Source organism: Giraffa tippelskirchi, chromosome 11, assembly GCF_054371585.1.
Source record: "Giraffa tippelskirchi isolate mGirTip1 chromosome 11, T2T-mGirTip1v1.2.pri, whole genome shotgun sequence".
Classification (NCBI taxonomy): Eukaryota; Metazoa; Chordata; class Mammalia; order Artiodactyla; family Giraffidae; genus Giraffa; species Giraffa tippelskirchi.
In genome coordinates, this window is record NC_137285.1 from 93,625,772 (window position 1) to 93,640,670 (window position 14,899).

Here is a 14,899-nt window from a genome sequence, read left to right on the forward strand (position 1 = left end):
GGCTCTTAATTCATCTTAATACGGTCTTACAGAATTTATGATTGAATGAAAGATACTTGTAGCTAATTCGTAGCCCATCAGAAAAGTATGCAGCTTAGAATTTTGCTTTAAAGTGAAAAAAACCCTTCTGTTGCAAAATTAACAACGGAGATCACATTTTAAAGTGTATTTTCCTTTAAGGCTTTTTTTTCTTTCGAGTTTTACTTTGTAACTTTAACATTGTTAATCTCAGCCCAAGACCAGGCTGCTGCTATCATGTTATCTCACTTCTTAAATTTTCTTTTCAAAAGGTTTGAGGGTTGATGGGAATTTAACATGTGTCTAAATTTTGCCAGACTTGCTTAACATCTAAGGTTTGATGAAAGAAACAGAGATGAGAGAAAAAGAGGTAGCTGGAAAGGAACCAGTAAGCAAATATTGTTCAACTATGACAGAAGTTATAGTTAAGAAAATGTTGCAAAGACTGTAAGAGAGAAATGCACAGGGTGTTACAGCAGAGGATATTATGATTGTGCATTTCATCATTAGCCAGATTTCTAAAATTATAATACAAGTCATTAGTAAAAATAGTATTTTAGCCAAAAGGCCAAGGAGTAATGATTTTTTTATTGTATCAGTATATTTTTATTTACCATACTTATATACTGAATACAACTAGTCTTATAAAAAACCCTAAACTAGTATATATTCAGATATACATAATGACTTGCTCATAGCTTACAACAAAAAATATATATGCAATTTTAAGGTTTTTAATAGTGAAACATGAAAAATTTCAGCTGTTGACACCAGCATGATTTACTGTAACAGAAGTAACTAAGTAAGTAATTTTTAAATGTACTTTGTTACCTTTAAGAATATATCCATTTTATATATATATGTATATATATAAAATGTATATATGTGTGTATATATATATATGTAAAACTTTCAGGACCTCTAATAAACAAAACTAAAAATTATAGCCTTATATATTTGTATGCAATAAATGCTATTATAGGACTTGAAAGTAATTTTGCTTTTCAAAGTAAATAGTAGTCTCCTTAATATCTTATTCTAATAAATTCAGATTTTTATTAAAAACACCAAGAAACTTTGAATCATTTTAGATCTCATGCCAGAAATTGTTAATTATTAAGGACAGAGTGAATGACTGTTTTTGTTATATAATCCTACAGATTTGGCAGACTAGCAGATCGGTAGAGGGACCAGATATAAATGTCTTTGACTTTTGCAGGCTATGTAGTCTCTGTCTCAACTACTCAACTTGGCCGTTTTAGCATGAAAGTAGCCCTAAACAATATGTAAGTTAATAGTTATGTCTGTGGTCTAATAAAACTTCGTTTTCAAAAACAGATGATTGGCTGAATTTTGCCCCAAGGGCCGTAATTTTCTAATCACTCTTTTATGAGAAGGAGGTTCATACAATTGCTGTTCCAAACGTCCTTAACATATTTTTCTTGAGATTTATGTTTCTGCTTGTTTATTTTTAAATAGGAGCACCCAGACTGAAATGTCAAGAACTGTTGAATTATATCATGGATACAGTGAAAGATTCATCCAGTGGTGCTATTTATGGAGCTGATTGTAGCAATATATTGCTGAAAGACATTCTTTCAGTGAGGAAATACTGGTGTGAAATATCTCAGCAACAGTGGCTCGGTATGTTTTGAAGTTTGTTGTTTGTGATTTTTTCCTTGTGAAATGAAATTTCGCCAAAAGAGCATGGAGAGACTATATATATCTCCCAAATGACCTCACAGTTTAACAGTACCTTGGTAAAATTAAATGGTTATAGATTTTAACAGTTTTTATGTATTATGTACTTCCTAAATTGTTGTCACTAATAGTGTATTTGGTGCCTGGTATCAGAACTTAAATTGCAGAATTGAAAGATGCTATACCTCTCCTCAAAGACTTGGCAGTCCAATGACAGAAAAAAACGAAGTAAACCAAAAGTTAGAAGGACGCGAGTTCACAGATCAGTGACACCTAAACTCAACAATGATTAGAGTAGAAAGAAGAAAACCAAGAGGGAGAGGTGTCAGAAGAGGGAAAGCAAGAGAGTTTCAAGTTGAAAGAGGTGTGGCATTTCAAGTGTTGTAGAGGTAGTACAGTGGTCTTGCCTGGAGAATCCCATGGACGGGGGAGCCTGGTAGGCTGCAGTCCGTGGGGTTGCTAAGAGTCGGACACGACTGAGCGACTTCACGTTCACTTTTCCCTTTCATGCACTGGAGAAAGAAATGGCAACCCACTCCAGTGTTCTTGCCTGGAGAATCCCAGGGACGGCGGAGCCTGGTGGGCTGCCGTCTATGGGGTCGCACAGAGTCGGACACGACTGAAGCGACTTAGCATAGCATAGCATAGCATAGAGGTAGTAAGACACAGAAGTATCAGTTGGACTAGGCAGTTAGCAGGTCACCGGTAAGGTGCTGTGCTGGGCTTAGTCACTCAGTTGTGTTCGACTCTTTGCGACCCCATGCGACCTGCCAGGCTCCTCTGTCCATGGGGATTCTCCAGGCAAGAATACTGGAGTGGGTTTCCATGCCCTCCTCCAGGGGATCTTCCCAGCTGAGGGATTAAACCCAGGTCTCCTGCATTGCAGGTGGATTCTTTGCCAAAAAATCCTGTAGTAGAATATATAGGACTCAGTGACTTGTAAGTAGAGTGGGATGGTTGCCAGCGAGTTATTGTTGACAGTTTCTAGGTGAGAAGTACTAAGTGACCACAAAGGAAATTTGGTCAGAGACTGAAATTTTTGAGTTTATTGATTTCAAAGGTAGAGTATTTCTGACTCTGGGTGGGCTTAGTGGGTGGAAATGGTATTTGGCTTTAACGAGGTGACTTTAAGCCAGGTGTCAAAGTCTTCTAGTGCAGCTGCCTCTGAAAATTTAGAAACTCGGTATTTTCATTGAGAAGTATTCAAAATAAGTTGTGATAACTTAATAGACATTTATCTGTATTTTTTTTACTGTCAGTTTATCATTTCAAAATAAGATGTTTGTGGACCATAAAACCATGACCTAATCCGTGCCCTACACTGAATTCTACTGTCCCTACATGAATAAAGGTCTTCTCAGCTATTGCTTAATTTCTTATCTATCTGGGGCCTTTGCTGTTTTTCTGAACACAAAGGAAATTGTATCTCAAACAGGGCCTCAGAAAGCCTAGTAGCAGCCTTTGGAGGATAGTCCAGTGATGTCTAGGATACTCCAACACATCTGTCACCAAAATAGTTCAGCCTAAATGTTTAAGATATTTGTACATTTTAGATTATTACTTATAACGATGGGTCTCTCTGAAAAATAGGGAGTCATTCCTCTAGTCTGTGTATAATGATTCCATCATCTGGCACGTGTTCTGAAATTCTCTGTATTTTTAAGGAAACTACTTCCACTTGTAATAATCAGTCTTTTTGTTGAAATTTTCTAGTTAGTAACCTTCTCTGAAATGAAACTCTGCTCAAGAGGTGTTTACATTCAAAATATCTTTGGTAGAGGTGGCTACTGAAGCCATTGTTATGGATGAAATTGTCTAGGTAAGAGTTTAATATGAGATGAGAAGATGGCCTAAGACTAAACCAACATTTCTGTATATATTTTGGAATCAGCATGTTAATTTCTACAAAAAGTCCTGCAGCAGTTTTATTTGGATTGTTTTGACCCTGTTGAACGATTTAGGAGGGATAGACATCTTAACAACATAGACTCTTCCAGTCCATGAGCATGCTCTATCTCTCCATTTATTTAGGTCGTTTTTGATTTATCAGCATCTGCAGAATTTGTATAGTTTTGTTAGATTTATACTGCTGTTCAGTTCAGTTCAGTTGCTCAGTCGTGTCTGACTCTTTGCGACGCCATGAACCACAGCACGCCAGGCCTCCCTGTCCATCACCAACTCCTGGAGTCCACCCAAACCCATGTCCATTGGGTCGGTGATGCCTTACAACCATCTCATCCTCTGTCGTCCCCTTCTCCTCCTGCCTTCAATCTTTCCCAGCATCAGGGTCTTTTCAAACGAGTCAGCTCTTTGCATCAGGTGGCCAAAGTATTGTAGTTTCAGCTTCAACATCAGTCCTTCCAATGAACACCCAGGACTGATCTCCTTTAGGATGGACTGGTTGGATCTCCTTGTAGTCCAAGGGACTCTCAAGAGTCTTAAACACCACAGTTCAAAAGCATCAGTTAATTCTTCTGTGCTCAGCTTTCTTTATAGTCCAACTCTTACATTCATACATGACTACTGGAAAAACCATAGCCGGACCTTTGTTGCCAAAGTAATGTCTCTGCTTTTTAATATGCTGTCTAGGTTGGTCATAACTTTCCTTCCAAGGAGTAAGCTTCTTTTAATTTCATGGCTGCAATCGCCATCTGCAGTGATTTTGGAGCCCAGAAAAATAAAGTCTGACACTGTTTCCACTGTTTCCCCATCTATCTGCCATGAAGTGATGGGACCAGATGCCATGATCTTAGTTTTCTGAACGTTGAGCTTTAAGCCAACTTTTTCACTCTCCTCTTTCACTTTCATCAAGAGGCTCTTTAGTTCTTCTTCACTTTCTGCCGTAAGGGTGGTGTCATCTGCATATCTGAGGTTATTGATATTTCTCCCGGCAGTCTTGATTCTAGCTTGTGCTTCATCCAGTCCAGCGTTTCTCATGATGTACTCTGCGTATAAGTTAAATAAGCAGGGTGACAATATACAGCCTTGACGTACTCCTTTTCCTATTTGGAACCAGTCTGTTGTTCCATGTCCAGTTCTAACTGTTGCTTCCTGACCTGCATACAAGTTTCTCAAGAGACAGGTCAGGTGGTCTGGAATTCCCACCTCTTTCAAAATTTTCCACAGTTTATTGTGATCCACACAGTCAGAGGGTTTGGCATAGTCAATAAAGCAGAAATAGATGTTTTTCTGAAACTCTCTTGCTTTTTTGATGATCCAGCGGATGTTGGCAATTTAATCTCTGGTTCCTCTGTCTTTTCTAAAACCAGCTTGAACATCTGGGAGTTGGTAAATTTTACTGTCTTTTAAAAACATTTTCTTTTCCATATTGTTCAGAAATACCATATCAGTGTGGAACCTTGCTAAAAATCACTCACTTATTAGCTCTAACACCTCTTTTGTTCATTCTGGGGAATTTGCTGTTTAGACATTCATGTCATCTGCAAGTAATAGAGAGTTTTACTGAGCCATGTGACCTGATTTCTTTTTTCTCCTTATATTGGCTAGGACCTCAGTGTAAGTATTTTTTAACGATAAGTTATGCATAACATAAAATTTACTGTTTTAACCATTTTTATGTATACGATTCAGTGGTATTAAGAATATTCATTGTTGTGCAACTGTCACCACTCATTTTTAGAACTTTTTTCTTCTTCCTAAACTGAAACTGTATCCACTAAATAAGAACCTGCCCTACTTCCTCCTCCACCTCTTGGCAACTATTCTACTTGCTGTCTCTGTGAATTTGACTACTCTAGCTACCTCCTATAAATGAAATTCTGCAATATTTGTCCTTTTCTGAATAACTTATTTCACTTAGCATAATGTTGCCATGTTGTAGCATTCATCAGAGTTTTCTTCCTTTTAAAGTCTTAATGATATTCCATCGTTTTTGTGTACTACATTTTCTTTACCCATTCATCTGTCATTGGACACTTGGGTTGTTTGTATGCTAGGCTGCTATGAATAATCTATTATAAACATGGGTGTTCAAATAGCCCTTTGAGTCCTTGCTTTCAGTTCTTTTGGGTATATATTCAGAAGTGAAACTGCTGCATCCTCTGGTGATTCTATGTTTAATTTTTAACTACTCACCATACTGTTTTCCACAAGGGCTGCACCATTTTATATATTCACTGGCAATGGAAAAGTGTTCCAGTTTCTCCACACTCTCACCAGCACTTCATTTTCTTTCTTGTTTTGGATAATAGCCATCCTAATGTAGGATAAATATATGGGAAGTGGTATCTCATTGTAGTTTTGGTTTACATTTCTTTAATGTCTAGTGATGTTGAACTTTTCATATGCTTATTTGGCCATTTGTATAGCATCTCTAGACAAAAGTCTATTCAAGTATTTTGCCCAGTTTTTATAAGGTTGGTTGTTGTTGGATTGTAGAAGTTCTTTATATACTTTGAATATTAATCCCTTATTAGATACATGGTTTGGAAATATTTTCTCCCATTCTGTTGCAGGAAGGAGGACCCCTTCCAGGGCCCGAAAGTGGGCTCTTGTCTTAACACTTAGAAATGAATTGTCCAAGGAGACAGATGTGCTGAAAAAGCAAGATATTTTATTGGAAACAGGCGCCCAGGCAGACAGCAGTAGGGTAAGGGAATCCAGGAGAACGTGGCTTGCAGTCTCGGGGTCTATGGTGATGGGATTAGTTTCTGAGTTGTCTTTGGCCAGTCATTCTCACTTAGAGTCCTTCCTGGTGGTGCAAGCATTGCTCATCCAAGATGGATGTCAGCGCAAGGATTCTGGGAGGTGGTTAGACACATAGTGTCACCTTTTGACCTTTCCCGAACTCTTCCAGTTCAGTTCAGTTCAGTTCAGTTCAGTTGCTCAGTCATGTCCAACTCTTTGCAACCCCAGGGACTGCAGCACACCAGGCTTCCCTGTCCATCACCAACTCCCGGAGCTTGCTCAAACTCATGTCCATCGAGTTGGTGATGCCATCCAATCATCTCATCCTCTGTTGTCCCCTTCTCCAACGGACTCTTCCAGTTGGTGGTGGCTTAATAGCTCTGTGTTCCTTACCAGGACCTCCTTCATAAAACAACTCATGCAAATGGTTGCTATAGTGTCTGGCCAGGGTGGGTGGTTTCAGTCAGTGTTCTTCCCCTAACAATTCCTTGTTGTTGTTTAGTTGCTAAGTCACGTCTGACTCTTTGCAACCCCATGGACTGCAGCACACCAGGCTTCTCTGGCCTTCACTCTTGGAGTGAAGTTTGTTCAAACTCATGTCCGTTGAGTCAGTGATTCCATCCAACCATCTCATCCTCTGTCGTCCCCTTCTCCTCCTGCCTTCAGTCTTTCCCAACATCAGGGTCTTTTCCGATGAGTCACTTCTTCATATCAGGTGGCCAGACTATTGGAATTTCAGCTTCAGCATCAGACTTTTCAATGAATATTCAGGGTTGCTTTCCTTTAGGATTGACTGGTTTGATTTTCTTACTGAAGAAGGGACGCTCAAGAGGCTTCTCCATCACCACAATTCGAAAGAATTAATTTTTCGGCACTCAGCCTTCTTTATGGTCCATCTCTCACATCTGTACATGACGACTGGAAAAACTATAGCTTAGACCATACAGACTTTTGTGGATTGCTTTTAATTCTGATGATAATGTCCTTTGATGCACGAAAGGTTTTGATTTGATGAATACAGTTTACCTATTTTTTCTTTCGTTGCCTGTGCTTTAGGGGTCATTTCCAAGAAATCATTGCCAAATCCAATGTCATGAAACTTTCCCCCTCTGTTTTCTTCTAAGAGTTTTAATAGTTTTTCCTCCAATATGATTTTGATTAGGAGTGGTGAGAACAGACATCCTTTCTTGTCCTGTTCCTGGTTTTAGGTGGAACAATTCAGTGTTTGCTTATTAACATGTTAGCTATTGATACAGGCTGAGGACATTTCCTTCTATTCTGGTTGCTCATGGTTTTTTATCATGAGTAGTTACTGAATTAGGTTAAATTTTTTCCTACATATACTGAGATAATCGTAAAGCTTTTTGTCTTAGTTTATTGATAATGGTGAGTTATGTTGATTAGTTTTTCATAGGTTGACTCAACCTTGTGTTCCTGCTATATACCCTACTAGGCCATGATGTATTATCTATTTTCTATATTATTGGGTTGAATTTGGAGGTCGTGGCTGTTGAAAGGTTTTTAACTATGAACTCAGTTTCTTTAATAGATGCAAGATTTAGGTTATGCAATATAGATGCAGTATATTTAGGTTATATATTTCAGTGATATTTAATTGTTTGTTTCTTTAAGAATTTGTTCATTTCATATAAGTTGTTGAAAGTATGAGTGTAAAGTTCTTAAATATTGTCTTATTATCCTTTTAATATGTTAGGCTCTGTTGTGATATTGCCTCTTTCATTGCTGTTTCTGATCTTATCATTTTTAGTTCCTTGTGTTTGTTTTGGGTTTCATTTCTTCTCTAGTTTCTTAAACTTAGATCATTAATTTGAGAACTTCTTTCCCAGTACATGCATTTAATATAGTAAATTTTTCTCTAAACACTACTTTAGTCACATCTCACAAATATTGACAATGTTGAGAGAGCAATTTATAGCATTAAATACCTACATTAGAAAAGAAGAAATATATCACGTATATACATATAAATATATCCATAAAAGGAAAAATCCAAAGACTTCAAGCAGAATAACAGAAATCAATGAACACAGAAAACAATAAAAAAAAAAAACTATAGCAACAAAAAGCTGATTCTTGGACTTCCCTGGTGGCTCAGTGGTAAAAGAATCAACCTGTCAATGCAGGAGACATGGGTTCGATCCCTGAGCTGGGAGGATCCCACATGCCACAGAGCAGCTAAGCACATGCTGGACAACTATTGAGCCTGTGCTCTAGAGCCTGGGAGCTGCAACTCCTGAAACCCACATGCCCTAGAGCCTGTGCTTTGCAACAAGAGAAGCTACTTCAGTGGGAAGCCCGCTCACTGGAACTAGAGAGTGACCCTTGCTCGCACCAGTGAAGATGCAGCACAGCCAAAAATAAATTTTTAAAAAAAAATAAAGATATTCTGGCTACTCATTGGCTACTCTACTCATACTGGCTACCCTGGATACCCATCATTGCTGTGAGAAATTGTCCTTTTTCTCTGATTGGGAATCTCATATCTTCTATCAGTATCCATAAAACTGGTATTCTAATTTTTTTTTTACATTTATCTGACTGCAGCAGGTCTTAGTTGTGGCACATGGGATCTTCTGTCTTCACTGCGGCGTATAGGATCTTTTAGTTGTGGCATGTGGGATCTTTTTAGTTGGAGCATGTAACGTCTTTAGTTGCAGCATGCCAACTCCTAGTTGCAGCATATGGGATCTAGTTCTCTGACCAGGGATTGAACCTGAGCCCCCTGCATTTGGAGTGTGGAGTCTTAGCCACTGGACCGCTGGGGAAATCCCCTGGTATTTTAATTTGTTAGACTGCAAATAGCATAAAGTCTCAGTCCTTCCACACTTCCTGACACACTTGACACACATTATTAGGCAACTAGCATAGAATAGTAAAAAACTGTGGAGAACACACTGTCTCAAGTGCTTTGTTGGGCCTAGCCAAAGGAATTTAGGAATAGAGAAATTAGGTCTGAGGTCTGGCTCTTAAACTGGTGTTCACATACTTTGCTGCCTATAGTTGTTCCTGTCTTTTTTTTTTTTTTGTAATGATTTTTACTTATTTATTTATTTTTGGCTGTGCTGGGTCCTTGTCGCTGGGGGACTTTTCTCTACTTGTGGCAAGCAGGGGCAACTTTTTAGTTGCGGTGCCTGGGCTTCTCTTCGTGGTGGCTTCTCTTGCTGCAGAGCACAGGTTCTAGAGCATGTGGGCCTCCGTAGCTGTGGCACACAGGCTGAGCTGCTCTGCAGCACGTGGGATCCTCCTGGTCCAGGGATCACGCCTGTGTCGCCTGCACTGGCAGGCAGAGTCTTTACCACTGACCCACCAGGGCAGCCCTGTTCCTGTACTGGAGGCATTTAATTTATAACATTAAATATTGATGGGATTCTTTAACTGTATTAAATATAATTTTTAATGTTTTGTTTATGGGATTACTGAAATTTGAATTGTGGCATTTAATTAAGTGAAATGTTTTGATAGTTTTCTTTTTAAAAACATAATTAATACCTTTTTTTTTTTTTTTTTTTAAGAATTGTTCTCTGTGTATTGCAGTCTATATCTTAAACCTTCGCAAGACATTAATAGAGTTTTGGTGGCAAGAATAATTCAAGTTGTGACCAAAGGATGCTGTTCGCAGACTGATGGATTAAATCCCAAATTTTTGGATTTTTTTTCTAAGGCTATTCAGCAGGCACGGTAATCTAATCTGTTTTTGTTTTGCATTGGAAATCCATCTGATCCTTTTATAAGACTGTGTTTTATATTCAGTAACAACAATTTTTTACCAATCTTAAGAAAGTGTTGGACCTGTTATAGTAGAACTAGTGGATTCCCTAAGAAAGTGTTAGGTCCAGTACTTCCTGAATATTCAATATGCAGAACGTGAAATAATGTTCTTGAGTGGGGAGATGTCTTGCTTCTTTAATAACAGGGAAAGCTTTATGGCCTCTAAGTATTTTTATTTTCCCCATTTTTGAAGATAGGTATAATGCACTAAGAATAAAATGAAATGGGGATGTGTTTTGGAAATGTCAATATCTTATTGTGTGGCATTACGCAATTTATAATGTGTAAGTGGTACGTATTATGAATTAGTTTATTTTTAGACAATGTTTTAGCAGCAGATGACACCACCCTTATGGCAGAAAGCAAGAAGAACTAAAGAGCCTCTTGATGAAAGTGAATGAGGAGAGTGAAAAAGTTGGCTTAAAGCTCAACGTTCAGAAAACTAAGATCATGGCATCTGATCCCATCACTTCATGGCAAATAGATGGGGAAACAGTGTCAGACTTTAATTTTCTGGGCTCCAAAATCACTGCAGATGGTGATTGCAGCCATGAAATTAAAAGAAGCTTACTCCTTGGAAGGAAAGTTATGACCAACGTAGACAGCATATTAAAAAGCAGAGACATTACTTTGTCAGCAAAGGTCTTTCTAGTCAAAACTATGGTTTTTCCAGTAGTCATGTATGGATGTGAGAGTTGGACTGTGAAGAAAGCTGAGCACCAAAGAATTGATGCTTTTGAACTGTGGTGTTGGAGAAGACTCTTGAGAGTCCCTTGGACTGCAAGGAGATCCAACCAGTCCATCCTAAAGGAGATCAGTCCTGGGTGTTCATTGGAAGGACTGATGTTGAAGCTGAAACTCCAATACTTCGGCCACCTGATGCGAAGAGCTGACTTATTTGAAAAGACCCTGATGCTGGGAAAGATTGAGAGCAGGAGGAGAAGGGGATGACAGAGGATGAGATGGTTGGATGGCATCACTGACTCAATGGACATGGGTTTGGGTGGACTCCAGGAGTTGGTGATGGACAGGGAGGCCTGGCGTGCTGTGGTTCAGTGGGGTCGCAGAGTCGGACACGACTCAGCAACTGAACTGATACTGATTTAGCAGCAGGGAGAGAGAGCAGATCTCTTAGTGCCAGTTAAGAACTGTTTTTTGCTGTTGCTATTCAATGCTGCTATGATTTTTTTTTTTTTCTGAACAAGTCTGAAAGTAAGGTTATTGTTTGGATATCAGATTTTTTCTTTCACTGTGCAACTTCATAACTGTCTTCAGTTTATGTATTTTCCCCTATTGTATTAAGTCTTTTTATTTTATGTTACAGACAAGAAAAGAGCCCTGCAGGTCTAAATCATATCTTGGCAGCATTTATTATCTTCCTCAAGACTTTGTCTGTTAACTTTCGAATTCGAGTGTGTGAATTAGGAGATGAAATTCTTCCCACCTTACTTTATATTTGGACTCAACAGAGACTTAATAATTCCTTAAAAGAAGTAATTATTGAATTATTTCAGCTACAAATTTATATCCATCATCCAAAGGGAGCCAAAACTCAAGATACAGGTATAAAGTTTTTGCTATTTTGAATTTGTTTCTTCATTGGTATACAAAGGTTAAGTATGTAATCTGTATGATCAGGAGGTTATGACCTTCCTCTGGATTGTTATGCATGGTAATAGAATTAGTCATGAGGATATTTTTCACTTTCTTAAAAAAATATATTGAAACTATGGTAGCAAATCATATCATGCATTGCCATTTGTTTTGTACAGTTCTGCATTTTATGAGGAGTACAAACAAAGATGAGACGCTGTTTCCTCTAGGAGCTGATTATGTAGTGATAATTAGATGCTAAGAGGTGTAACAAGATTGGGCGAGATAAGAAAGCCTTCCTCAGCAATCAGTGCAAAGAAATAGTGGAAAACAACAGATTGGGAAAGACTAGAGATCTCTTCAAGAAAATTAGAGATACCAAGGGAACATTTCATGCAAAGATGGGCTCGATAAAGGACAGAAATAGTATAGACCTACAGAAGCAGAAGATATTAAAAAGAGATGGCAAGAATACACAGAAGAACTGTACAAAAAAGATCTTCACAACCCAGATAATCATGATGGTGTGATCACTCACCTAGAGCCAGACATCCTGGAATGTGCATCACTATGAACAAAGCTAGTGGAGGTGATGGAATTCCAGTTGAGCTATTTCAAATCCTCAAAGATGATGCTGTGAAAGTGCTGCACTCCATATGCAAGCAAATCTGGAAAACTCAGCAGTGGCCACAGGACTGGAAAAGGTCAGTTTTCATTCCAATCCCAAAGAAAGGCAATGCCAAAGAATGCTCAAACTACAGCACAATTGCACTCATCTCACACGCTAGTAAAGTAATGCTCAAAATTCTCCAAGCCAGGCTTCAGCAATACGTGAACCGTGAACTTCCAGATGTTCAAGCTGGTTTTAGAAAAGGCAGAGGAACCAGGGATCAAATTGCCAATATCTGCTGGATCATCGAAAAAGCAAGAGAGTTCCAGAAAAACATCTATTTCTGCTTTATTGACTATGCCAAAGCCTTTGACTGTGTGGATCACAATAAACTGTGGAAAATTCTGAAAGAGATGGGAATACCAGATCATCTGACCTGTCTCTTGAGAAACCTGTATGCAGGTCAGGAAGCAACAGTTAGAACTGGACATGGAACAACAGACTGGTTCCAAATAGGAAAAGAGTACGTCAAGGCTGTATATTGTCACCCTGCTTATTTAACTTATATGCAGAGTACATCATGAGAAACGCTGGGCTGGAAGAAGCACAAGCTGGAATCAAGATTGCCAGGAGAAATATCAATAACCTCAGGTATGCAGATGACACCACCCTTATGGCAGAAAGTGAAGAAGAACTAAAGAGCCTCTTGATGAAAGTGAAAGAGGAGAGTGAAAAAGTTGGCTTAAAGCTCAACGTTCAGAAAACTAAGATCATGGCATCTGGTCCCATCATTTCATGGGAAATAGATGGGGAGACAGTGGAAACAGTGTCCGACTTTATTTTTTTGGGCTCCAAAATCACTGCTGATGGTGATTGCAGCCATGAAATTAAAGATGCTTACTCCTTGGAAGGAAGGTTATGACCAATCTAGATAGCATATTGAAAAGAAGAGACATTACTTTACCAACAAAGGTCTGTCTAGTCAAGGCTATGGTTTTTCCAGTGGTCATGTATGGATGTGAGAGTTGGACAGTGAAGAAAGCTGAGCGCCGAAGAATTGATGCTTTTGAACTGTGGTGTTGGAGAAGACTCTTGAGAGTCCCTTGGACTGCAAGGAGATCCAGCCAGTCCATCCTGAAGGAGATCAGTCCTGGGTGTTCATTGGAAGGACTGATGTTGAAGCTGAAACTCCAACACTTTGGCCACCTCATGCGAAGAGATGACTCATTGGAAAAGACCCTGATGCTGGATAGGAGTGAGGGCAGGAGGAGAAGGGGACAACACAGGATGAGATGGCTGGATGGCATCACGGAGTCGATGGACGTGAGTTTGGGTAAACTCCGGGAGTTGGTGTCGGACAGGGAGGCCTGGCGTGCTGCGGTTCATGGGGTCACAAAGAGTCTGACACGACTGAGTGACTGAAGTGAACTGAAGAGGTGTGACACAGAGAAGGCAAGATCTTGTTTATCTACATATGTATTGCTTTTATTAGAAAAATAAAATAGATAAAGATGGACTGAACCAGCTTGATGTCAGTTCCCAGTGAAGATAAATACGTATTGCCTGAAACCTCATAGTTATTCTAGGCTTCTCTTTACTAGCGAAACTGAAAATAAATGACTTATCCTGCCTTCATTCCTTTATGATAATCTTTCACCAAGAGAGTATTGCTTGGATGCTGTAGTTCCATTCAGTAGACAGGAATTTTAGTGGGTAGAACTGAAATTGAATGAGTTCAGTCTTGCTTAGGCTATGTTTTGACTCTGGCTTGTACTAGCTTTTAAGCCAGTTCATCCTGGTTAATATAATGACCTTACTTGATGAAAATCAGCTGTGTGTGTTTTGTGCATTCTTATAGTATACATAGTTGGATGTATTTATAGCTCATGAAATGACTATAGGTCAGAGAATAGTGACTTTTCTCAAGTTTGTCACCTTTCATATAGCTCTCACCAGAATGAAAATTAGGCTTATTAGGGCATGGTGTGATATGTTTAGGGTTTTAGTTAAATGTATGTTTAGGATGAATTGAAAATTGGCAGATGATAAGGCTGTCAGAAATGCTAATACAGTTTTAGGCTACATTAATAGATTGTATTAAGTTCTTAAATACATTAAATTAAATTCATTAATAGATTTTAAATAGGTTCTTTGTTTGTGCAAAATAATAGCCCCACTGTTTGTTCCTCATACTTGTTAGATCAGAATTGTGAGTATTCTCGTGTGCTCATGAGATTTTGTAGAATAAGCACTTTTGAGAGACATAAGTTGCTAGAGTGCATATAGGGAAACAGGAGAGATGACGAGGTGTCTGGATAACATGTTATATGTACACTTGTTGAAGAAATTGGTAATGTTTTTCTGTTAAAGGCATGCAGAGAAGTCGGTTCTCATATAAAAGAGCGGACGTATTAATTGTATTGTTTTTTTAAATTCTTCCATATTCTTATCAAACTTTCTCTAACCAGTTTAATCACAATCTCAATCAAACTTTCTTTTATTTCCTCTCTCCCCAAAACACATACAGTTAACTGAGTGTGA

The 14,899-nt window shown here is 38.6% G+C and overlaps 1 protein-coding gene across 1 annotated transcript in view; it reads left to right on the forward strand.

The window, feature by feature from the left end:
• The window catches only part of ATM (ATM serine/threonine kinase), a 150,433-nt gene that overhangs the window by 17,074 nt on the left and 118,460 nt on the right, over window positions 1–14,899 (forward strand). Inside the window, exons 6-8 of the mRNA XM_081545355.1 lie at window positions 1,498–1,662; window positions 9,900–10,065; window positions 11,480–11,718. Of these exons, the coding sequence (XP_081401481.1) occupies window positions 1,498–1,662; window positions 9,900–10,065; window positions 11,480–11,718 (570 nt within the window). The remainder of the gene's footprint in view (window positions 1–1,497; window positions 1,663–9,899; window positions 10,066–11,479; window positions 11,719–14,899) is intronic.